At 38.8% G+C, this 24,109-nt stretch overlaps 2 protein-coding genes across 2 annotated transcripts in view; one reads left to right on the forward strand and one right to left on the reverse strand.

The window, feature by feature from the left end:
• Positions 1 to 13,170, reverse strand: part of sti (citron rho-interacting kinase sticky) — a 40,707-nt gene extending 27,537 nt beyond the window's left edge. The window contains exons 1-12 of the mRNA XM_071592572.1: positions 12,963 to 13,170; positions 12,647 to 12,822; positions 12,415 to 12,563; positions 9,405 to 9,500; positions 8,021 to 8,219; positions 6,218 to 6,331; positions 5,961 to 6,114; positions 3,022 to 3,193; positions 2,763 to 2,885; positions 2,510 to 2,630; positions 2,214 to 2,354; positions 1,718 to 1,867 (exon numbers count right to left, since the gene is read on the reverse strand). Of these exons, the coding sequence (XP_071448673.1) occupies positions 1,718 to 1,867; positions 2,214 to 2,354; positions 2,510 to 2,630; positions 2,763 to 2,885; positions 3,022 to 3,193; positions 5,961 to 6,114; positions 6,218 to 6,331; positions 8,021 to 8,219; positions 9,405 to 9,500; positions 12,415 to 12,563; positions 12,647 to 12,822; positions 12,963 to 13,170 (1,803 nt within the window). The remainder of the gene's footprint in view (positions 1 to 1,717; positions 1,868 to 2,213; positions 2,355 to 2,509; positions 2,631 to 2,762; positions 2,886 to 3,021; positions 3,194 to 5,960; positions 6,115 to 6,217; positions 6,332 to 8,020; positions 8,220 to 9,404; positions 9,501 to 12,414; positions 12,564 to 12,646; positions 12,823 to 12,962) is intronic.
• An 876-nt stretch (positions 13,171 to 14,046) lies between these two features.
• Positions 14,047 to 24,109, forward strand: part of LOC139694276 (bicaudal D-related protein homolog) — a 329,317-nt gene continuing 319,254 nt past the window's right edge. Inside the window, exon 1 of the mRNA XM_071592743.1 lies at positions 14,047 to 14,721. Coding sequence (XP_071448844.1) covers positions 14,434 to 14,721 — 288 coding nt within the window. The 5' untranslated portion in view covers positions 14,047 to 14,433. The remainder of the gene's footprint in view (positions 14,722 to 24,109) is intronic.

A 24,109-nucleotide genomic window follows, 5' to 3' on the forward strand; every position in this document is an offset into this window, starting at 1 on the left:
GCCAAATATCAAAAGAGAAACATCACAGGCACGCTGGGCAATGCATTTTGAACCTCATTTCGTAGCTGAAACCCAAGCTAACTCAACACATTCACATGTGTAAATATCAAGTGTTTCTGTCATTCATAATGAATAGGTTCAACTAAGTTAAGTCATAAAATTTCACTCATATCAGTTCACACATAAATAAATAACAATAGTAAGTAACAATTAGATTTTGAGACACTCACACAATGTTACGTTAAAACTAGATGCTCCTAGTTTTGGTCAACAATATAGACTTCATATTTGTGTATGAATATCTGGAAATGTGATCAACAGGCTGTTGATCACATTTCCAGCTATTCATTCACAAATTGCCATAGGGATTTGAAGATGATGTTAATCGTCGAAACCATGGTCGTGTTAAACTAAATCATTGGGGAGATATACAAAGTACAAAGTTTTATTCAAAATGAAAGTTAAAATGTCAGACAATGGAAACAATTTGGAGAAAAGCTGCATAGACTGTGAAAAATAAGTGCAAAAATACGTCTCTACAGAAGTAGGATAATCTGCTAGTGAAAAGAGAAATGAAATGATGAATTGATCCAATAATAACCACGCTTTGACTAACTAGAAATGGAAACCCAATTTGGTAGTAGTCCACTAATCTGACGTATTTGTGGAAAGAATGGTACCTCAAATCTGTTGATCCTAAAATTTTACCTTTGCCCTATCTAATACTCCTTCAGATTCCTGAAGACGATATTAATTGTCCAAACCATGGTCATGTAAAAATATATTACCATGGAAAAATACAAAGTACAAACTTTTATTCAAAATAAATAGAAGCCCATTACGTAAAGTCACACCGGCAACCACCTAAGTTTAACTTTTTTATGCACAGCTTACAATTGTGTATATATTTATACAACATACTGTTGTATAAATGGTTATGATTCATTTTTATTTCCTTTTTTTTTTGTGTAACAACAACCTTTCTTATTGGGTGGAATTGGCACTTGTTTTGAACTTTCTGCCAGCATGTATCTAAATATGCACATTTTTTAAAGATTTTAGCAATATGTTTTCCCATTTCCCTTCCCCTACCTTATCCCTCACCCACCAACCTGGTGCTTGCACCCTCTGCTGCACACCTTTTTGGTGGATCGCGGGCTTTTTATAGATGCAGATTAATCAAACCAAAAAAAACTTCAAAACCCTCTATTGGGATTGCAAAAAACACTTAATGTGACAAAATCCACAAAGCCCTTAGAATATTAAAACAGGGTAGCCCAAGTCCGATACCAAAGCTTTTCTTGATTATTTTTTCCATACAAATATTTCAGATAGAGGTACTTTTCAATGGAAATTTCGTGCCCTTAAATTCATACAGCGATAAAATAAGTGCTACAATATGCAATAGCACTCCTGAAGCATATCCTTAAACGGATAGCACGACTTAAATTTTCTGAAATCACACAAATGACATGGTGATACCATATCAATGAGTTTTTTTTGAGACTACTACAATTTCAACACTTAAGTAACATCAAATTTCCCAGGCATTGAATTAAACTGTCCTATTCTGTACACCAAATCAAACAATGTTACAACAATAATAAAATTTGATAGTTAAGCCATTATTTATGCACAGCCCTTAAGTCATCAAGGGACCAAAACAATGCAGTTTCACATTGCATAAACCAAAATAATAATAATAACTTAAACTCACCTTAGCCATTTTTGTTTTGTAATTACAGACTGTCTTCTTGATCATTTTCAACTCTGATCTCGCTGATTCAAGTTCCTCTGATTGTTTCTTGATTAACTGGGTGAGTTCATTCGTTTTATTGCTGGCATCTGACAATGCCAAGTCTTTGTTCTTGAAAATAAAGGAGAGAATGAAGAGAGAAAAAGATAAGTTTACAAAAACTAACAACAAACTTATCCACAATAGTACGTGCATTCCGGATAAGTGTAATCCAGGATTAACAGCATGAAATAATGAATCAGAAATATAGGGAGGGACTAGACAAGCTTGTTCTGAGCCAGCAGGAGCTGTCTATGAACATGTTACAGGAAAAGGCAAAAAATAAAATTATTCATGAAGTCTTTGTTCTAACCTAACCAAATTGATATAGCAGGAGCACAGCTTCATGATTACTTATCTTCAACCTCTGCAACATCACTTAAAATAGATTAATCAAGAATTTAACACAAGCGCTTACCTTCATCTTTAAAACGAGCTGTGAAACCTTCTCCTCTTCAGATCTCTTCCACTTCTTCTTTGCGTCCCTTACTAGCTCTATAGTTCTCCCTTCCATCTCTAAACGCTCTTTCCTCTCCAATTCAATAAATCGCTTCAGGGCCTAAATGAGAATGAAAAAATTATAAGAATGAGATGAAAAAAAATTCAAACTTGGAAAACATATCATAGGAATCAGCACCATTGCAACTGATCGCCAGAAATTAAGCAGATATTGCCAGTAGTATAATTAACTGTCGGAAGTAAAAAGGTACTCACCATTGTTTCGCTGACATACTTTGAAAGATCATTCTCAAGATTATTTCTAACTTCTTCCAACTTCAGTAGATTTTGGTCCTTCTCCTCAAGTTTCTTTACCAACGCTTCAAACTCTTTATCCCTTGGAAACGAAGACAATCCCACATGAATATAAACACAAGAGACCAAAATCAAATATTAAGGTAGAATATTCGAGGAAACACAAAAAAATATTAACAAGACAATAACAGATGAGTTCAAAATTCTGAATTACCTGTCCTTATTCTCTGTATTTTTCAATTTCATTTGAAGTTCCTGAACTAATTTTTGTTTTGCTGCCAGTAATTGTTCAGTGCCATCACAGTTCCTCTTAGGCGAAGCAGAAACGGCCATTGAACTATTAAGAAAAAGATAATGGCTATAGAGAGGTCTGTCATGAGAGTGTCAGTAATTTGTACATTTTCATTCAACTTTGAAATTTGGATAGAATATATGAAAGATATGAAGAGTTTCTAAATTAAGCATTGTCATACCTGCTCTGGACCTCAGGAGCATACGTGAAACCAATAAAAGGAAGGTTTTGACCCGAGAACTCTCTCTTGACTTTGAAGTTGGCAATGGATGGTGTGGGAGCTTCATGATCAAATTCCACAAAGTTTGACGTATCATCCTGACCATTTACCACAGGAACAAATGGAGGAATGGCTAGACGAATAAATGAAAGCATTCAATTTAACATACACCATTACACTCTATGCATATGTATTTATAACTTCATACAATAATAATAAATGTAATTTAATGTCAAGGCAGGTTGTCATTGGATGCAGAACTGAGACCTATGAATCCTAATGCCACACAAAAACCCTAATACCACACACTGCAGAAACTTGTTCTGTTTGCTTGTGATTGTTTCAACAATACTAACCCTTTTACCTTCCTCCATTCTCGCCAACATACCTAATCTCTTTATCCCTTTACCTTACCAATCCAAAGATCTCTCTATCACAACTTCATATATATATCGTGTTTTTTATGGAATATTTGCAATTAATGTGATGTGTTCCATGCATGTCTGAAATATGTCTTTTAGGAACCAATAAACACAATCAATCAATCACACTCCAATGCCACTCAATATGCCCTGTATTCACATTTCCTACCTTGTTTATTTGGTTTTCGAACGTTTTTGGAACAGCTTTGAATTTCTTTCAAAAACTTTCTCACCTTCTCTACAACACCTAGCATTTCTCCATACTTCTCGAAAAATCAAAATCCTCTTAGGGTTTTCTTATACATTTCATGCACACAAATTATGAAAATAGCAGGTGCCAAGTCACATATTTACAATGAATTCTTTCTCATTCTAATTTGTCAGGATTAGGTATTTGTTATCTCCTTCACAGCCAAGCCCTATGTGTCAAATACACAGCTGCAGTCCTTGCATGTTGCCAAATGCCATCAGTTACTCAGTCACAGTTGTTTCAGTATTTTGTAATCGGTAAAATCAGCATGACATGAGGTGTCATTTTGAACATTTTCAACACAAATGAACAAAAACCACAAATTACATAGCAGTATAAATCGGAAGGAATATATGAGGGGGAATACATGATAAAAACATTATGCCAGCTAGTTTAGACAGGAGGAGGATATGACATGGATGGAATTGATTTGGACCACATACACAAGATTTCAAGATAGAAAAGGGATTGAGGGAATTGAAATCAAATAAGGTCATGAAGATGGATAACATTCCCAGGAAACTGCTTAAGGATTTAGGAAGGTATGGGAGGGAAGAGTTTTCATGGGCTAATTTGTACATTTCATGAGGGAGGAATATGGCTGGAAGACTTAGTCAAATCCATTTTCATTTCAATTTCAAAAAAAGAAAAGTCAGAGGCATGTGAGGATTACAGAACATGAAGTTGGAGTCAGCTGACAGCTGAAATGGGTCTCAGGAAACTCATGTCCATAGTCATATCCATATACGCCTATGCTTGTTTTGTATAATTCAATGTGTTTGATAGAATAAATTGGGTAGAATTAATGAACTTATAGCAGAAAATAAAAGTGTATTGGAGGGATAGGAGACTTATCCACAACTTGCATGAGCCTCAGACCGCTCAGGAGCAAGTGGCAGATGGACAGTATTAGGAAGGGGGGTGCCCATTATCACCTGCGCTGTTCAACGCGAGTGTGGAGGAATTGGTGAAAGAGGCATGGGAATAACTGGAGATGGGAATAAAAGTTGGCAGGAAATTCATAAATTCAGTCAGGTTTGCAGATGATCAAGCTTCAGTTTGCCAATCAGCCTAGAGGCTGCAAGCATTACTGAATAAATTGGAAATTCAGTGCGATTGATATGGAATGAGAATTAATGTAAACAAAAAGTAATTTATGAGGTTTTTGAGAAATAGGAAATCTAAGTTAAATATTAAAATAGGATTTCAATGCAACAATTTCAGAGAGTAAAAATCATTCGCCTTGACTGGGATCAAGGCGAATGATTTTTACACTCTGAAATTGTTGCATTGAAATGCACATTAGCGGATGACTCCGTTAAAAGTTACTGTTGCGGCATCTCCCACAGTTTCTTTGGAATTTATTAAAATAGGAGTTCATAAATTAGCGCAGGTAGATGGGTTTACCTATCTGGGAAGTGTTTTGGACCAAAATGGCCTAAGTGGTATGGACATAAGGAGTAGAATTGCATGAGGCACAAAATCTTTCACAAGGAGGAGAAAATTGATGACAGGGAAAGCATGGGAAGGGTTGGGTAGAATGTTAAGAAACGGCTTGTTAAAAATTTTATATGGATCCCAGCATGGAAACATGGTTTTTGAAACAAGTGATAGGAATAGGTTGGAAGCTTTTTAAATTTTGGTGTCAAGGATGATGGAAAAGATGAAATGGACAGAAGGGAGAGCAGACAAGGAAATGCTAACCACGGTGAGGGAAGAAAGGGGGTTGTTAGGAGAAATTCAAAGGAGGCAGAAAAGATGGATGCAAAACATTATGATAGGCAATAGGACGTTGAAAAGGGTTGACCGTTAGGCAAGTGAGGAAAAGGTAGGGATGGGATAGGCACGTTGGACAGAATAAAGAGTGGAAGCATGTGGAATTGAACATGGGTTCATTGCCTTGTCATGGATGTCAGGTGATATATTGTTAGGTGAGGCAAGGATATGCATCATTGTCCAATTGTATAGTTTGTGTCCATTGAAAACTTACCTTAACTGATAGAATAACAATAATAATAATAATCAGAATTGTACATGAAGCCTTATCCCAACTGAATGCTCATTCCATAAACATTTTCACCACCCGAGTTTAAACATGAACTACCGACAATTCAAATGTGAATTTCACACTAGTTGATTAATCAATTAAGAAATGGAATTGGAGGTGTACATAGGTGCACACACCAAAATGCTTCTGACATTTGAAGATAGCATATTATTCTACTCACTCTCCCTTATTCCATTCCAGTCAACAGACGAAAAGAATTTGTGTTGAAGCAACACCTCATGACCAAAACGTTCATCAGCTGTTTTCAGGAGGCCCACCACTAGATTTCGAAAATTATCTGTAACTTCCTCATCTTCAGGAAAAACCAAAGTTTCCTATGGCAATGAAATAAACAAAAAGTAAATATAAATTGCGTGTATTCAGGAAGAATGATTCTTAAATCTCTACAACTGATGATTCATTGTTTACCAAACTTACCTTGTGGTTCATTATGTTACAATATGTGCTCATCAGTCTATCTCCAGAGAAAGGTGTGTGGCCAAACGCCATCTCATATGCCACTATTCCCAAGGACCAGTAGTCACATTCAACCTGAAATAACGTTAGATTACATGAGATAATTGATATACTTTTTTAAGATCAAAATACTAGAGAGACCTATTAAATATGCTAAATAAAACGTTATCCAGCAACATTGTAACTAATAAGATAAAGGAAATGTCAATACTAGCCCACATTAATTGCATTTCTTACAGTTTAAGCATAAAACATACATACATGGGTGGTGTGAAAAGTTTCCGACCTAACAAAGGTACAAGACATTTTTTCTGAAATTTCTGAGGCTGGAAACTTTTCAGACCACCCTCGTCATGGTAAGCAGATAGCAATGATGGGTTATTCACTAAATTCCTGAAAGGTGGTAAATCCAATTCGATGTCACATAACATTTGCACAAACAACCAGGTTTACAGGCAGTACAAGTCACCCTTGCTCATCTTAATTACACCATAGTCAAGCAGAGCGAGGATGGCAACAGCAGGAACCACAAACATACATTCCAACACTGTAAAGAAATGCTTGCTTTTATTTTTCCGTAGCGGCTTCCCAATGCACTTGTCTCTGAACAGTCAGGGGATCCCGGTTACCAACAGACTAGTGTGCCTCGTGGGAAAAACTTGAGTGTTAATGGCCTAGGCTTTGTAAAAACAAGAATCACAGATAGGAGAAAGATGGAAGCTATGGCACAGTTTGTCAAAAGGAAGCATTTACCCATTTCGCCTGTTGAAATGAATGGGGGAGCAAAGAGAAAGCAATGAAGAGAGAAAAAAGAAGGCCAAAGACAAGAAAGTGCTTGCTTAATAGAAATTTAGGAAGAGAGATTCTAAGCATATTTAATGAATAATTGAGGCATACAAATACTTCAGATATATACTATGTAAATCGTCCAATCAGTTAGCTATTAATATTTTTGAATCTTTTTCATTATTTCACAGTTAACTATGGCCACAATGATCTGAAGTTATTTAAAAACTACATCAGTATGTGCAGAGAAGCTCCGGTGAAACTTCCAGGGCAGGTCACTGCTTTCATTAAAAACCAAAAGGCAGTCGTGAGGACATGCATTTCACCCTGAGCAGCACTTGCCGTTACTTTGCGGTACCTGTCCACTGGAAACACATTTCAGGACCCACCATTTCAAAAAACCAATTTGTCAAAGTTGGTGCTAGTGCCTTAAGAGCAATAGTCTCAGCTATTAAATGCAATGTTCACCATATATAAAGCTACAGCAGAACAACTTCACATGTATAAACAGGTTTCTTCCCTGCATGATTCAATCAATGCCATAATCTGTTCTCTCATACATTGATTTCATCTCATTTCAAAGAAACTTCTCAAAAGCACAAAATGGACATCATGTGATGTGCCGCCTATGGTGATTGGCTGATACTGACAGACAATAACAAAGCATGTAGCCTGACTTTTCCACAAAATCCAGTACAACAGCCATCAGAGCAGCTGGCATTATCTTGAATAAACGAACTAGCACAGCAGTCCTCAAGGCATCCATCTATCGAGGAAATATGCACCATATGAACTGGGCTTTAGGTCAAAGAGAATGGATTACATTATGAATTTTGGTTGGTCCACCCATTTAAACTGAAGCTTCAGTCTTGTTTTAAGTTTATCATTTTATAAAATTTGACCAGTCGGAGTAGCGTCCTCTCCCTTTTACAAACCCTTCAATTAGACAAGTAAAAAAATGAAGTCATATGTCCTTACTCCATAAGCTCCCGTCTTTTTATTTCCTTTCGTTGTTGACTCCATGGCGGCAAGGACTTCTGGTGCTATATACTCTGGAGTCCCAACTGGCATTTCACTGACAACTATCCCTGCATCATTTAGTTTAGCTGCTGAGCCAAAGTCAGCCAGTTTCAAATGGCCACAACGATCAATGAGGATGTTGTCAGGCTTGATGTCCCTGGATGAGCAAGAAGGAATGCCAACCAGTATTTTCACGTCATCAAAACATGAAACAAACAATAAGCACATAATGTTAAAAAGAAGAATCTTAAAATTAAAAGCAAGATTACCGTAAGTAAAATAGAAAAAAATACTAGAACATGCACCACTTTCAAATCACTTATGTTATGATTAACGTAAAATTAAATCACTTCTGAAGCATGAATATTCCAGTATTCGTTTTATTTTCTTTTTATATTAGTATGGAAACTGATATCACAAGTTCCATCTCCACTACTTCATAAATATTAAGACAACAGGAAAATATACCTTCCACTTGAATAAGAATTTTTATTCCAACTACCCCAATTGCCTTCATTATATAATGGGAGTGCTACTTCATACTAAATTTTACAAAGCACAAGAATAACATTTTTATAGATGAATCTACTAGGTAGCATCAAAGAGTTGATTTAAGAAGACACTTTGCATTTCCACGGTTCTCCATGATGGAAGACAAAAAAAAACTAGTGATATCATCAATTTATTCCTTCTCATAGAGGAATTCCCCATTCCCATACATTAATAAGTACATTTCTGGATGCCTAAAAACATCTACATTATAACAAATTACAATTTTTTAATGCCTATGCATGCACTTGATGTTATTACCCTGTTAGATGTTACTCCTAACTTTACCTCTCCCAAATTTGCTAAGGTTTTTTACATGAAAAAGAAATTTGACTAAAATTATGTAAATAAAAAAACAAATTAATTAATGTGTGTAAAAGAAAGTGGTTTTGCCTCTGAAAATTTTGGACTATATAGGAGAACCCTTTTTTACGCTACAGTATTGGCCAAAGCTCCAGCAATAGGTCCATTAATCACATCCGTGAACATTTCGTAGAATAAATAAATACACACTTACATACATCTATATATATATATAAACAAAATCCATTCTTTTAGAAAGTATCTTTAGATTGCTAGAAAACTGAAAGGGCAGGACGTCTCAGAGCATTTATTCAGGGAGAATAATATGCATGTGTATTATGCCATAAAAAATTTCATGTTCCTTATTGAAAGGGGAAAATCGGTAAATAAATCTACAATGTCATAGAAATAGTTTTATCAATTTCAGACATCTAACCAAGAACTCTCATGGTGGTGACATGTAATTACAACATAATAAAACCTCACTCACCGATGAACATATTTCATTGCATGGAGACAGTGAATAGACAGAGTCAGCTCAGCCAAGTAGAACTTTGCCATGTCTTCCGATAAATGGCCATCAAACCTAAAATATTAATAACATCACTATCAAAGCAAGCAAAGATTTTAAATATTTAATAAAATTTAACTAATTGAGTAAAAGCATAAGAGAGTAACTGAAGCAGCTTTAATTACTTGAATAAATAATGTCAAACTAGGTGTGGCTCATTTCAGTCAGCCATTTTTCACACATGTAATTGTGATTCCAAATTAAGAAAATCGAATAATCATAAGAGTGTATAGAAAAGTGTACACAACTGTCAATTGGAATGTAAACAGCATTGTATGGATGCTTGCAAGCATTTTTATTTATTAAAAAAATCAAATAATTTTATTCTTATGTACACTCCTACTGCACCTGTTCACTGTTTTTTTTTATCTGTTACCATCATTTATATATTTGTTATCATTCGATAGCTTCAGGTGAGTTTAGTGAAAGTTTGTCATTATGAGAAAGTAAAATTTGAACTTTTCCACGGATTTATTTGTAACGCACAACACATTTCGGTTCATCGAACCTTCTTCAGGTACAAGACCTGTCCTTTCCCCGAAGATGGCTCGATGAACTGAAACGCATTGTTCGTTACAAATAAATCTGTGGAGAAGTGCAAAATTGTTTCTCTCATATTTGTCATCATTTCAACTTATCCTTTCCAATACCGTTTGTACACAAACTCCAAATCCATTTTTAATTGTCTGTCTGGAATCTTTGCAAGCAATCTACGTGCTCCATGCATGTCCCAAATTTGTCTTTAACGATACAATAAACGAATCAATATTTACATATAAAATCAATTTTATACATCAAATTTTGGCCAATGACCACTTCAAACTTTCCCAATCATAGACTTACAATGATAGTAATTGTTTTTCGAGGATCATCGATCATAAATAAAATGCATGCCATTTATAACAAAATGGAGTATGTTGTGCATTAAGTCAAAAGATCCAAGGGTTCAAGTCATGGTCAAGGAAATATTTTTGCCCTCGTGATCTGCTCAGTTCCACCTTCCCTACCACTCCTGGGTTCGTCTTTTATAAGGGTTCCCATCCCTTTCCCTTACATCTATATTCATTTGAATAAATATAACTGCACAAAAAAATGTGAATAACAAAGTATTCATAATAAAAAAGTGGGTGTAACATTGACATGGAATACTTTTTTGGTCTTTGAGTCATCTTCCAGTAGCTTTGCAGAATTCGGGTAATCTTTGGCACTAACGGAGAGGAATTTAAGAGACACATCAAAAGCTTTAGAACATCAGCACTGTATCAGATCTTCATATTGTAAATACCCTCTATTTATATGGATTTCCATAGTAAAAGTAATTAGTAAATATTGCCTCAGTGGCTTTCAACTTTTACCCGTCCAACTGCCAATCTTTAACAAATTTAAGGTTTCTTTTCCCAGCAAAAAATATTTTTAAATGATTTCAATATTTTGTTTGGAACAATTCAATGATCACAGACATAATTCCCCCAGTAAACAATGCTCAATAAAGTCATTGACAAAGCAAATTTTTTTGGTGCACTTTCAATCTTATATGTGCTGAAAGTATTGGAAATTCAGTGCAACAGGTATGGGATGAGAATCAATATTAATAAAACAAAGGTTATACGATTTTCCAGAAATAGAAAGGCTAAGCTAAACATTTAAATATGAGGGCAAAAACAGTTTACGTATCTTGGAAATGTTTTCGACCAAAATAGTCTAAGTATTAGGGACGAAAGGAGAAGAAATGCACCAGGGAAAGAGGCTTTCACAAGGAGGGAATTGATAACAGGGACATTGAGTATTTAGAAAAGACTCGTAAAAACTTTGATATGGAGCGTAGCTATGTACGGTGGGGAAACGTGGTCATTGAAGCAGAAGGATAGACGTAGACTGGAGGCTTTTGAAATGTGGGTGTGGAGAAGAATGGAGAAGGTGAAATGGACAGAGAGGAAAACAAACGAGGAAGTATGCTTGGTATGGTGGGCGAAGAGAGGGGTTTGTTGGGAGAAATCCTATGGAGGCAGGAAAAGTGGCTGAAGGGATCGGCAGTGGGATTTTGAAGACTGTAATTTAGGGGAGAATGTTAGGCAAACGAGGAAAGGGAAGGAACAGGATAGGGATGTTGGATGGGATGGAGGCAGTATACAGAGATGAAGAGGAGTATGTATGTACTCGCTCGTGATGGAAGGGAAAAATTTTCCTAGTTGGTTTCTTTCGAAGAAATGAGTTTTTTTAATAAAATGAAATGAAAGAAAGTAAGATGAAGTAGGATGTTGGATTGTCTTGTGTTAGGAGGGACACAATACTTATTTGATAGTTGTGTCCAACCAAAACCTACATTTATGGGTAGATTCTCTAATTAAAAATAATATGCTAAAAATGAGCCATCATCTGGGACATCATTTGTCTGCAGGAAAAAGTCATTGTCATCAGAAACCCTGGCTTTCCTACTCCCTTTTGGATTATCAGGCACAGTCTCCATATCTAACGTGATTTATAATAAGTAAGCAACAATAATTTCCATTAGATATCATAATTTTCTGGAAAATGACTGGATTTGGAGCTATTACAATTGCAGATGTCCTCCCATTGCTTTGAAAGATATTGTAAAGGTCCCACGCTGTTCTAAATATCACAGTGTTACCAAGATTCAAAAGATGCCAAATCAATGATCAAAACACTTAGACAGGAGTTTGAAAATATCAGCAACAAAAAACAGCTCTCTTAGCATTTTTAACAAAACAAAAATAACACTAATAATATTGCTGGCAGTTGGTGGGTGTTAATAAAATAGCTCCTCAAACAGCACGGTGAATTACAAGAAACACATTCAATAATTTAAGAGTGAAAATAAGTATACTCAGATTTCAAAGCCATGAAATTTAAAAAACCCAACCATAAAACGGGTGGGCAACATACATTTTAGGACTACATGTGTAGGTACCTTTCAAGTAAGGCAAGTAAGTCTCCACCAGGATGAAATTCCATGACTAAATATAGATGATTTAAATCTTGAAAAGCATATTGTAGGGACGTAAGCCACGGCGATGCAGCGCAAGCCATTATATCTCTCTCTTCTTCGTAAAACGCCACCTTAAAATATTGTAACAAAACAATATTGTAACACTATTTTAGCATATTCCAAAAAATTAAAACCAAGTATAGGAATCACGTACAGATTGCTGCGAGAGGGTGTCACTCTTCCTTAATTTTTTCATCGCGTAAACATCTCCAGTTTGCTTCTCCCTGACAACGTGAACTTCACCAAAATGACCCCGACCGATGACCTTCTTCACTTCGAAGTCTGTAATATTGACCCTTAGGCGTCTTAGCTCCGTTACCATACTTCGAACTGCAATAATTTAATATTTCACAAAATTAAAATGACAAATATTCAATCAGATTCAAAATTAGGGGCACTTATTAATTGTTTTAACATGATAGTCACAAATATATCATTTAGCTTCAAACCAAATAACTTCACTTCCTTACATTTGTCCACGAAATTTGCAATATGTTTGTCTCTTTTAAGGGCATCATTATTGCACTCGTCGTATAAAACTATAAGAGCATCCAGCAATCCCTCGCGGCTGACCCAATGTTTATTTACAATCGCCGGGTTTGATGATGTTGTTTTGCCCAAAAACAAATTATTCAACCTGGCGATTCTGACACTTATTGGTTCCTTGGAGGGCTCCATTCTTTCAAAGTCGTAAAAATTCAAACTGGTTATCGCTACATACAATAGAGGAGGAACCTTCAAAAAGCAGAAGAAATCTTAATTAACATTGAATATTTGTCAACAAAATCAACTTCTACCTTCACTCTAGTAGCTGTTACCTTTTCTAGTGTTTCACACGTGTTCCGTCAATAACATTTGCAAGGGCTCAAATTGGTGAATGATTCTTTGAAAATGGCATCCGATGGGACATAATCACACTAAACCGCTAAAGAATACACATTTCACGAAAAGTGTAACAATGACAAAAACCTGGGAACATCACTGCTCTAACGACATTCGTAACTTGAATTTCAATTCCAGTTAGTGGATTGGTTAAGTGTTCTCGGCTGTGATTGGCTGCACGGGTTTCAAGGAGAAATAAACATATGAGCATCAAAATTAGGAAATGATTTCAATTCAAATGTCTAATATATATATATCTCTAAATTCTACTTACATATTGATCATGATAGGTTCAAATATTACTCTAAAACAAAGAATAGTAGTTTAAATTTTTCAATTCCACAAGAATTAGGGGACATTTCCAGCGATTTTTTTAATGCCGTGAAATTTTGCGTATGGCGAACTGAATTTGCTTTAAATACATCTTCAGACTATGTTATTAACGTGGGAGCACAAAATTATATAGATTTCTTTGTGTCTAAATGATAATAAGACCCCTTTTTCAACAAAGGATGGTATTAATAAACAATCACGAGGTTGTTATATGTCGTCTGCTTTCACGAGCTGGCCAACGAGCCTTCAGAGTCGGGAACACCTGAGTGAGCGGTGTGAGGGTTAGAAGAGCGAGAATCCATCTCGCCGACCGCAGGTGGTAGTTGAGGCGTTTGTGGTGAAGGTGTGTGTTTTTCGCAGGGCGAAGTTAAATTTAAGTAACGTCGAAGAGGATCTTGAAGACCTAAAGGATTTTTATCGTGTGTATGTGTGTGTTGAAATTTAATTTACGTAATCGGAAATACTCGTGATTATCAGATAATATTTTGGATTACAGGTGACGGCGAGATAAAACAAAAGTAAATTTTGTGCGCCTTAAAGTTTCTGTTTTTATCTGTGAGTTGTGAATGTAACGTAAAAACAATACCGTGTGAAAAGTTAAACGTAACGTGCGAAATTCAAAACGAATACTTTTCTTCTGCGTTGGTGTTGAATAAGAAGTATCTGGGTATTTATTTTTTTCCTGAATAGCGATGGACAAATTGTGGGGCCAACTGGCCTAAAACAATGAGCTACTGCGGTAGATATTCTTCTCCTGTGGCTATGATGAAGCCCAAATACGAGCTCGAAGACTACATATTCGAAATGGAGAGCCGCCACTTGGGACAGGAGAGCGAGGCGGGCGGGGGAGGCGCGACCGCGGCGGCGGACAGCGAGGACCTCCTCTCCCAGCTCTCACGAAAGGAGCAGGACCTCATCCTCGCAGCCGAATTGGGCAAAGCCCTTCTGGAGAGGAATCAGGAAATGGTGAAGCAGAATGAACGGATCGTGGAGGAATTCTCTCAGAAACTGGAGGTGAGTGCTTGGCAAACTTCAAGGCACCGTGTAAAATTAAGTGCCACGGCAATAGGATAAACAAAGTTAACATTGTATTTCGATCGGAGACATTCTGCTAAACCAGTTCCCGAACTTTATGATTTCCATTTCGGTCATTTTATGCACTTAACTTTCTTCTTTCCGGTCGAAATTTTAGAAAAGAAACAAAGAGTGCAAATATCTTAAATCGGGCGCTTTTAAACGAAGGAAGGGCGCTTTTTAGCTGAGGAAATTTCAACAAATAGAGCACTAAGCACATCAATAAATGTTATACAAGTTAGGCATTAATAGTTTTCCTACTATTTGATGAAAAAAACGTGTAGCAGTAAAACGTGAATTGGAGCGGAGAAAAGTAAAAGGAGATAATTCTAATTGAATTGTATCGATTCTCTGATGGTGGGCGAAAAACGGAGCATTTGTTTCCAAAAAAATAGGCATTGCACATATGGCAATAGCTCATTATTTAGTTGATCAGTGTCTGAATGGGTCAGCAACTGAGTTAGCAATTAGACCCACTCCAGGAGATGATGATTTGGGCTTTCTGTTCATAAGAGTTCAGGATAATGCTGCGTCTTCGAAATGAGGGAATGAAATTAATAAATACAATGGAAAGAGTTACGAAAATACTAGAAAATTATTATGTGGCGCAGGTTAACAGCTTATTTTTCTAATTTTCCTAAAATAAATAAGTTGTATGCAAGGTTTGTATTAAAAGTATCGATGACAATTTTTTCCTGACGTGTGCGTGAAGTGCTGAATTCAGACCGTCGGTTAAGTTTGCGCATGATCGCAGATATCGTATTATTGGCATTGATACAAGATGACAATACACACACCATTATCACTCATAATTTGGCGATGCAGAAGATGTAAGCTAAACTCGTCCTCCCGAAGGTCTTGGCGAACGACCAAGAGCAGAGTCGAGTGTCTGCTTGCGAAGACCTTCTGCAACGGCGTCGCTACGATTCCCAAACCCCCTCACAGTCTCGACTTGGCACCAGCAAACCATTTCCTATTCCCCAAAGTGATATCCTTCCTCAAAGGACACCACCATAAGACCCTAAGTGCCGTCATAGAAACTTGCACGCGTACCCTTAAGGACCTTCCGGAATCCGCGTTCAAATCGTCGATCCCGACGTTCAAGGGATGTACTTAGAAGAATTTTGAAGTATTTGTAGCAATATCCGAAATAAATTTATTTTTACGAAACTTTTCCTCCCGATACATTTGATACAAACAATGTATGAAGCACGATTCGAGTATCAAAATATGATTCTCTCTATAATTGTTTTAATGTCCGGTTCACTTCCACTTCATATGCATTCTTCGTCGGGCACCTGGTCGAGTGATTTCCATCTAATTAGAAGGAAGGACTCTTCCGCCCATTCATCACGAAATACCTTATCGCAAACGGAGTAAAGACAATTCGAAGTATCAAGACGGTTCCGACTCTTCCTAAAACACTGGTGACCAAACCCAAATGTTGAACGCCACCCTTTGTATCAAACCAAATAAGATAAGCTTATTCTTCACAATCAGTGATATCATTTCAAGTTTGTTTATTTACCATTCGAGCAATCCATCGGGGGCACCTTTTTGTGTAAAACCTTGTCGCAGTCCAATCTGAAGAATCAGCTGGGAATGGGCGTCTGCTCTCCCGGGAAATATTAATTGACCATTGGCGAGGATCGAACCCGAGGAGCCAGGTTTCCTTTAAACCAAAGCAAAGGGCAAAGCGTGCGAATACTCGGGAGCGATTTTCAAAATATATGGTGTGATCATTTTGTGGTGGACAAGTGAAAAATCGACGTGCTCCGCGTATCACTTTCTCATCGTGAAAGGTAGCTTGCGTTCGGGGTAAAACCACTAATGAACGAAACAAATCAATGTGCAAAGTTGTATGTGATGAATTTTTCTGACGCTGTACATCATAAAGAGTTGGAAAACGCACAATAATATTCCAGCGATCATGTTCCACCCTCTCGTAAGCAAACAAAACAACTCTTGCCGAGGGGAAGACGAAAGGGAAAATTAAGAAGCGAACGGAAATTCGAAGGAGGGAATCTGAGCGTCCACACTTAAGTGTTAGCAGTCGCATGTGTACGCCTCTTGCATATGCTATGTTGTCATCGCAACTGAGAAAGAATACTAATGAGACGAAGTCCGCCGCTCTCTTGTCATCTCCGTGTTTTTACAAGCGCGGGATGAGAAACATACTAGTCGAGGACGTTAATCGCTTCGTCCGGCACTACTGGCAGATGCTGGGTTCGAACCCCGTCCCGCCCACGCCACAACCTGCAAATCTTCACGTGGGCGAACGTTACTCTGGGAAATTGCGCTTGTTGTTTTATAGTCTATTAGCGATTCATTCACGTGCAGGGAAGCTGGGGCGAATGCTACGTACGAAAGCAATAAGTGCATTTGATAAAGTGCGGCGGTCTTTGCAATGATCTCCAATGCCAAAGATGTCCGTTGAAATCTCGGCGTCTTCGAATTTTTCGGCGGAATGCCGATCCCCTGTGGAGGGCACTTGAAAGCGCATGAATCCGTCCGTCGGAGGGGCCCTTAAGAGCCCTTATGGACCATTGCCGACGCCGGGTTCCTCTCACTCCATCTTCCGCTCCCCAAAGTCTCTCACCCGTCATACAATGGCCCTCCTGTGATGGTAGGAAGGGCTCCTCCCCGGACAATTAAGGCCGCTACCACAGAGATGCGACACTTCTAGGATTGGTGGGATGATTACGAGGCCAGGGGCCTCACGTTTACTTACTGCCCTGAACAAAGATGGACATCCCGGGGCCCTCTTGATATTCCATCATTGTCGAATCGTTTTTGCGCGAATTTACGTGGCAAACGAATGTTCCTCATCTACATCTACACAATAACCCGCAAGCCATCACAAGGACGTGTGGCAGGGGGTGGTAGGTCGCCAGCCATTCTACATGTATTCCCTCTGCTCCCTCATTCACCAGGCATACCGCGATCCAACAGAAACCGCGTGGAAAGAGGGCGCCCGAACACCAATCATGCAACATGCCTACACATATTGCGAGTGTTACATGGTTAACAGCTATTCCAATGCCAATACAAAGAAAACAAGAAAATAAATTAAAAGAGGGCAGGCACACATGCAATTCAGACGCTTATTACCGGTTGGTATTCTACACATTCCGGACGGAAACTTCAGAAATACAATAGGCTTTATGTAAATTCATCTACACCCCATTCGGCACAAGGGCGCACGGCGGGGGGCGTTAGGACTACAGACTTTGAGAGTATTCCGTGGGATTTTAATCTTCTAAACCCCTATTTTCGACAGCGCGTACCCCTTCTTTCGACCTGGCGAACTGCATAGGATCAGGCGTGGAAAGGGCGAAGGGTAAACGAACGGCGCATGGGAAAGACATTAGATATGGAAATCAGAATAATATTAAGTTAAGAATTACATAGTCCCTCTTCTTTTGTCTGTCTAATACAGCTTTTTTGTTGAAATTTATCGATGGAAAAATATGAACAATATCATAAGAAAAACTATTGCAAAAACGTTGACGAAAATGATATGATTCTCGATGTTCCCGTTAGTTACCGTAGTCCGCACGTTTCGAAAGGATTTCTTTTAGAATCGAAAGGAAGAGACCACGTCGGTTATCCCGATTTCATTTTCCCAGTGAGTGAATCGAGTATTTGGTCTCAGGTGCCCGAAACGTCGTGGCAAACAGTCGCCAACTTTCGCGTAACTGCGCATTATAAATGAGAACAATTAGCGGTGAAATTCAAAGAAACTGCTGGAAATGCCGTGACGATTAACTGTTAACGGAGCTAAATGCGCATTGATTTGTATGGATTTCAAAGTGTAAAAATCATTTGCCTTCCCCGGGATCCCGGCCGGAAAATTGTTGCATTAAAATTCGTGGATCTAGTGCATACAGAAATAACTCAGGTAAAATGGAATTTTATTTTTATTTTAACTTTGAAATGAATACGAGTACGTAAATTCGACACTATAGCGTGGACAATTATCGCACAAAATATTCCCCTGTAAACTAAAAATTGTGGGTAGTTGCTATCGACACAATAACAAATTAATTAATCATAGAATTCGTTTATACATTAGATAACCCATAGTTATAGTGCTTTCATTTGTTAAATTAATCCCATTAAAAGTATATCAAGAGAATATTATTGAAAATACCTTTCCAGTTTCTTGCTGAAATTCTCGCTTCTTGATTGTTTCTAAGGTTTGACTTTGGAAAGATAGATCGAAGTCATTGTGTAGAATACCCTTCGCGAATACCAAAAAGTCGAAATGTTCTTTTGTGTTTGTTATATGCCGATGCATCAACTACACATAGATGCGGTCGCCATCCGCGGTCGTGGCACAGCCCATGCATGCACCGTGAACATTCTGAGCATCACGCTCGCGCGTGCATTCGCGGGGGAGTGGGTGGTTGCATTCTGGAGGAAGGGTGATCGATCGATCTGCGGGGGGGGGGGGGTGAGAGTCGGAGTCGACGACGGGGTGGCACGAGAGCGGGGTGACGCCGCCCCATTGCTCCTCAAATGGGGAGGGCGACCTTCGGGTCACGGGGCCGGAAAGCGAATGAATGATCAGGGAAAAATCCATTTCCTGCTCAAACTACCCAATTGCGAAGCAAATTTTCTAAATGAAATAACGTTTCCTCGTGCATTTCACACTGTTTCAATATTAGACAGGTCTGAAAATAAAATGTTCATTCCGGGATGGACTTATGTCCAAAGAAATCATACGATCTTAATCTTTAAGAGCCGTTCAAAAAATTCCTAAAACGCTCGCCAACATGATACAGGCACGTCGTTATCGTATTACAAAGGCAAACTATCTATTTTACCCCTGAAGTATTGATTTAAGTTTCTAAATTGGTTAATTTCGTCACATAATACGGAATTAAAATATTTCTAAACGGTTAACCTAATTGCCTAGTGGTTTATTTATTTTAGTTAATCGCAAGGTGTATTCTGGATGGAAAAAACGAGGAACAATTGAGCAATTGAATTTTGAAATGGATGGAGTGATAAAAGACTTTGTTTGGATACACTGAGTTATTTCCTTCCGCTACGGATTTCTCACTATTCTGCTAGAATACCCTTCCTTCAACTCGACCCCAACGTGAAATTACACAGGCACAACTGTCGCACTATAATTCGTAAGATTGCCATAAAACCTCAATTGTTTCTAACATCGTTTATTCTCGAAATTCCTTTGATGATACTTCGACTATTAAATGGGTGATTGGTACAAAAATTAAAGGTTTCTTTTCCAAGCTTGAGGATTTCTAATACCTATTTCCGATAATTCCCACTGTGGGACAGATTAAAACGTTCATTTTGGGTTTCGTTGACAGAACGCTGTTATTCAATTAATGTACAAGAGCAATAGGAGATGTAAATCTTACTTGAACTTACTGGTCATTAAAAGTTACACCACCCCTTTGCCAAAGTTTTCTTTTCCATTTTGATCTATATCACCAGAATAAAGTGATATACTGCCGAGAAAGCGGGTGTTTCTTTTTTACAAAATAATTCGGAAAGTATGAAATTTATAAGACCTCACTGAAGGAAGGACTGAGTCAATCTTTTAAGGGATTTTTTCAATGGAACTGAAAGCCCTTGAAACCATACTGAATTTGAAATCAATCACATTTCAATTACTATTGTATAATTCTTAGAAATGAAATGACAATACGTTTCGTGAAGGTATTGTTTTATCTTATCCAAAAATATAAATGTTCGATTCGGAGGAATAAACAAGGTCGCACGGGGATGACCACGTGAGGGCATTGAGCCGACCCCGTCCATGTAACGATTCCCTGGAGAACTTTATTCGTGAGCAGTTATTCCCTCGGCAAGCAAATTACACCCCGTCTTTTGTGTTCGCGACCCGCAGGGATAATTGATTCATAATGGGGTTTCCCTTCATTTCCAGCTGTCCTCGCGAAGATTTTTTTATATAATACCCAATGCCCAAGCTTTCGGGATGGAGTTAATTATCCCCGCAGGTTTTTAATGATTCTGGCGCGACTGTAAAAACCTTGAATGAATTCAATTCCTTCATTCATTCGCAGAGCATTCCCGTTTTCTTGTTCCGTAATATTTTGGACATTTTCCGTTAGCATGGAAAGCGTCATCCAAGTTCCAAATACAATGGTGGCGTCTGGATCCTGCTCCGTGCGCCGAAATAAAAACAATATAATAATAGTTTCCTTTGCATAATTAACGAAGTAAAGTCGAAAAAAATAAGGTTATGTTCATAGGCTAAGTATATTACTGAAGACAAAGTGAGATTACTCAAGTCAAATGAGTTGGTCGAAGACAAAGTTAGGTAAATAAGTTTGCTGAACATCAGTTAAGAAATTAGGATTAGGGAGAGCTCTACTTTAAGAAACCGTAACGATTGAGTGTCGTCGCGGAAGACTGCAGATATATTAGAAGAAGCAATTGGTGGAAGAAGTCAAGGAAAGATGAACTGTGAAGGAAAGGTAAGAGTGGCAGGAATCAAGATAGAGCAGAGAGGTGTTGCAAACCATTTCTCGGGCTGAAAAACCTATGATGTTGATACTAATTGGAGTGACACTGATTTTCCGGTACAATTTTCATTACAGTGCGATAAGCATCGCAAGAAATGAGGTTGTATTTTTGCCATTCCCTGAATCTGCAGATTCCAATACAGAGAGTTGTCTATTCCGAGATTTTGACAGAGGCATAAGAGGTATCAGTAACAATGATAAAATATGAAATAAGATTAAAGATCCTGAATCCCCGTTTTGGGAACAATTTCCTCTTCGGGGACGGAATGAAACAGAGAAGGGTCTACAGAAGAGTGCAAAGATACACAAGGATAAAGGAGGCGCGATTTCGAGTGACTCATACGAAGTTAAGCTGAAAACTAATGCCCACATGTTTGTAGACCACAAAAAAAATGACCTTCAGAAGCACTCCTAATGAAATGTGGAAGTAACATTCCCCCTCAACACGCATGCGCAGGTTTGAGGTAGTTATATTCTTCCAGAGTATTTTGAGAAGCGGAAGTATAGAGACGTGTTCTAAAGCTATGTCAACGCGAGATAAACAGCGTGCTGTTATCGAATTTTTGCCTTCACCTCATCGTCCGAGGTGTTGAGATTACCCTTGAGGTGTCTCTTGAGTTGAGGGAAAAAATAAAAATCGCAAGGCGCAAGATCGGGGAATAAAGAGGGTTTTGTTTGTCCTCGTCCGTGAGACGGCGTGATACCCATCGTGCACCAATTTTAATGTATCCCAATTGTTCAATAATGAAGCCGACACGTCCCTTGGATATTCCAATATGGTTTGCAATACACTTTTAAATGATTCGCCGGTCATTTTGAATCAAATCTTCGACGAGTTCGCGATTCTTATCGTATGTTGCAGTGATTGGACGTCCGCTGCGTGTTTCATCAACAATTATGGCTTTTCCAGGCTCGCAACCACGAAATTTTACTACCCATCGATTAACAGTAGATCTATCAACAGTATCGTCACCATAAATAGCCTTTAAACGACGATGCATCTCAGTAGGAGTCACACTTTTTCAGCAGTTAAAAATTCGATAACAGCACGCTGTTCAACTCGCGTTGACATAGCACTAGTATACGTCTCAATACTTCCGCTTCTCAAAATACACTGGGTGAATGTAACGACCTCAAACCTGCGCATGCGTGTTGAGGAGGAATGTTACTTCCACATGCCAATAGAGTGCTCCTGAAGGTCATTTTGTTTGTGGTCTACGAGCATGTGTGCATTAGTTTTCAGCCTGCCCTCGTACGTACATGGTTTACCACGGGGTGTGATCCGCCAACTGTGTCCGTGTGTCGATGGCAATTATGAAGATTTAAACATTGGGGAGGGCGCGATTGCCGAAAATTTTAGCATATATATTTAAATTAAATCAAATTCGCTCTCTCAGACGGACCTCCGTCTCTCGTAGCTTAAATTCATTTCACACTGGAATAACATCAAATTACAAATGAGTATTATAATTTAATATGGCCGAAGTAAATTTTGTTGGAAAACTACAATCTTTGAGCTTATGCGTTTTTTTTATTTATCTGCGTCGTCCTCGGGGGACAAGATGTGCGGTTGATCGTAGTTACTCTTCAAAATTAATGCCGACGTGACAGGGTAATAAACCAAACGGGAAATTTAATCTTTGAACAGCGCAAACATCACGGACTTGAATCCATTCTACTTATTAGGGTATGCCTTGACCTCGTCATCGGACGGAGCACCTCTTAAGGCCAAACCTGCCATTTGTCCAATAATTGAACAGCTTAAAAGGTTTACACGATTAAATCTCCCTCTGATGGCCAAAGAAACGCCGTCAATGGTCACTTAAAGAGGCAAGGCGGGTCTGGCAGTCCTCATAATACGTAACCACCGACTTGGTCGAGATTCCAGAAGGAAACCAAAGGTATCTCGTAGAGTTTGGGTACTTGTCTTTTCAATTGGCGGATCGCAGAATGACAATGAATGTGCGTGGGCGTGAATCAGTACCAGACTGGTCCAGCTGTCATCCTAGGGAGAGGAGAATAGGAGGCTGAGGGACGAGTGTTTTCCAGGGGGGCTGTGGAGTCGTGTCCATCTGGCGGTCCACGACCAGGGAGGGCAAAAAATTCTCTCGCCGTGGGGAAGGCCTCCATCCCCCGCCCACCCTTCAGCTCCGGAAGCGAGGGGTGGTTCAGGGCGCCGCGCGAACACCGGCGGCGGGCCTACCTCCTGGCCGGGAGCACGTGCCATCCACCCGTGGGGGGAGGGGACAATGGGACAGGAAAGCGTGGGTAGGGGGCGTGAGGGCGTGTGGAGGAGGATGCACATGAGACAAGCATCGCACTCGGGAACAAAACATTAGATTTTCGGCACGTGGAGTTTAGGACCAAAGCGCCTGCCTCGTTTATTCTCGCATGCTCGCGTCCTCGGAGAAAGGAAGGAGGACTAACTCCCATTCTCCCGCACTCCCCCCCGCCTTTAAGTGAGACCAATTCCTTTAGTATATACTGGTGGGACTGACGTGAACGAAGCAGCAAGCTGGACCGGAAATCACGACGCGCAGCGTGATATGCTTACGCGGCCAAGTCCGACTATGTCATCGTGTCCAGGATTCCTGATTCACGGAAAATCCAGTCGAAGGAAGGACATTCAGCAATTTGGACATACGTACACAAATTGTAGATATCCATTATTGAAATAGAAAGAAAGACTCGTACTTTTCCACAGATTTTATTATACGGCACGACGCGTTTCACCGACTTGCGGCATCATCAGGTACAAATTTGCAAAACAGACAGAGCAAGCATATATACCCTCAGGACAGAGT

Source organism: Hetaerina americana, unplaced genomic scaffold (assembly GCF_022747635.1).
Source record: "Hetaerina americana unplaced genomic scaffold, ioHetAmer1.1.p SCAF_5, whole genome shotgun sequence".
Classification (NCBI taxonomy): domain Eukaryota; kingdom Metazoa; phylum Arthropoda; class Insecta; order Odonata; family Calopterygidae; genus Hetaerina; species Hetaerina americana.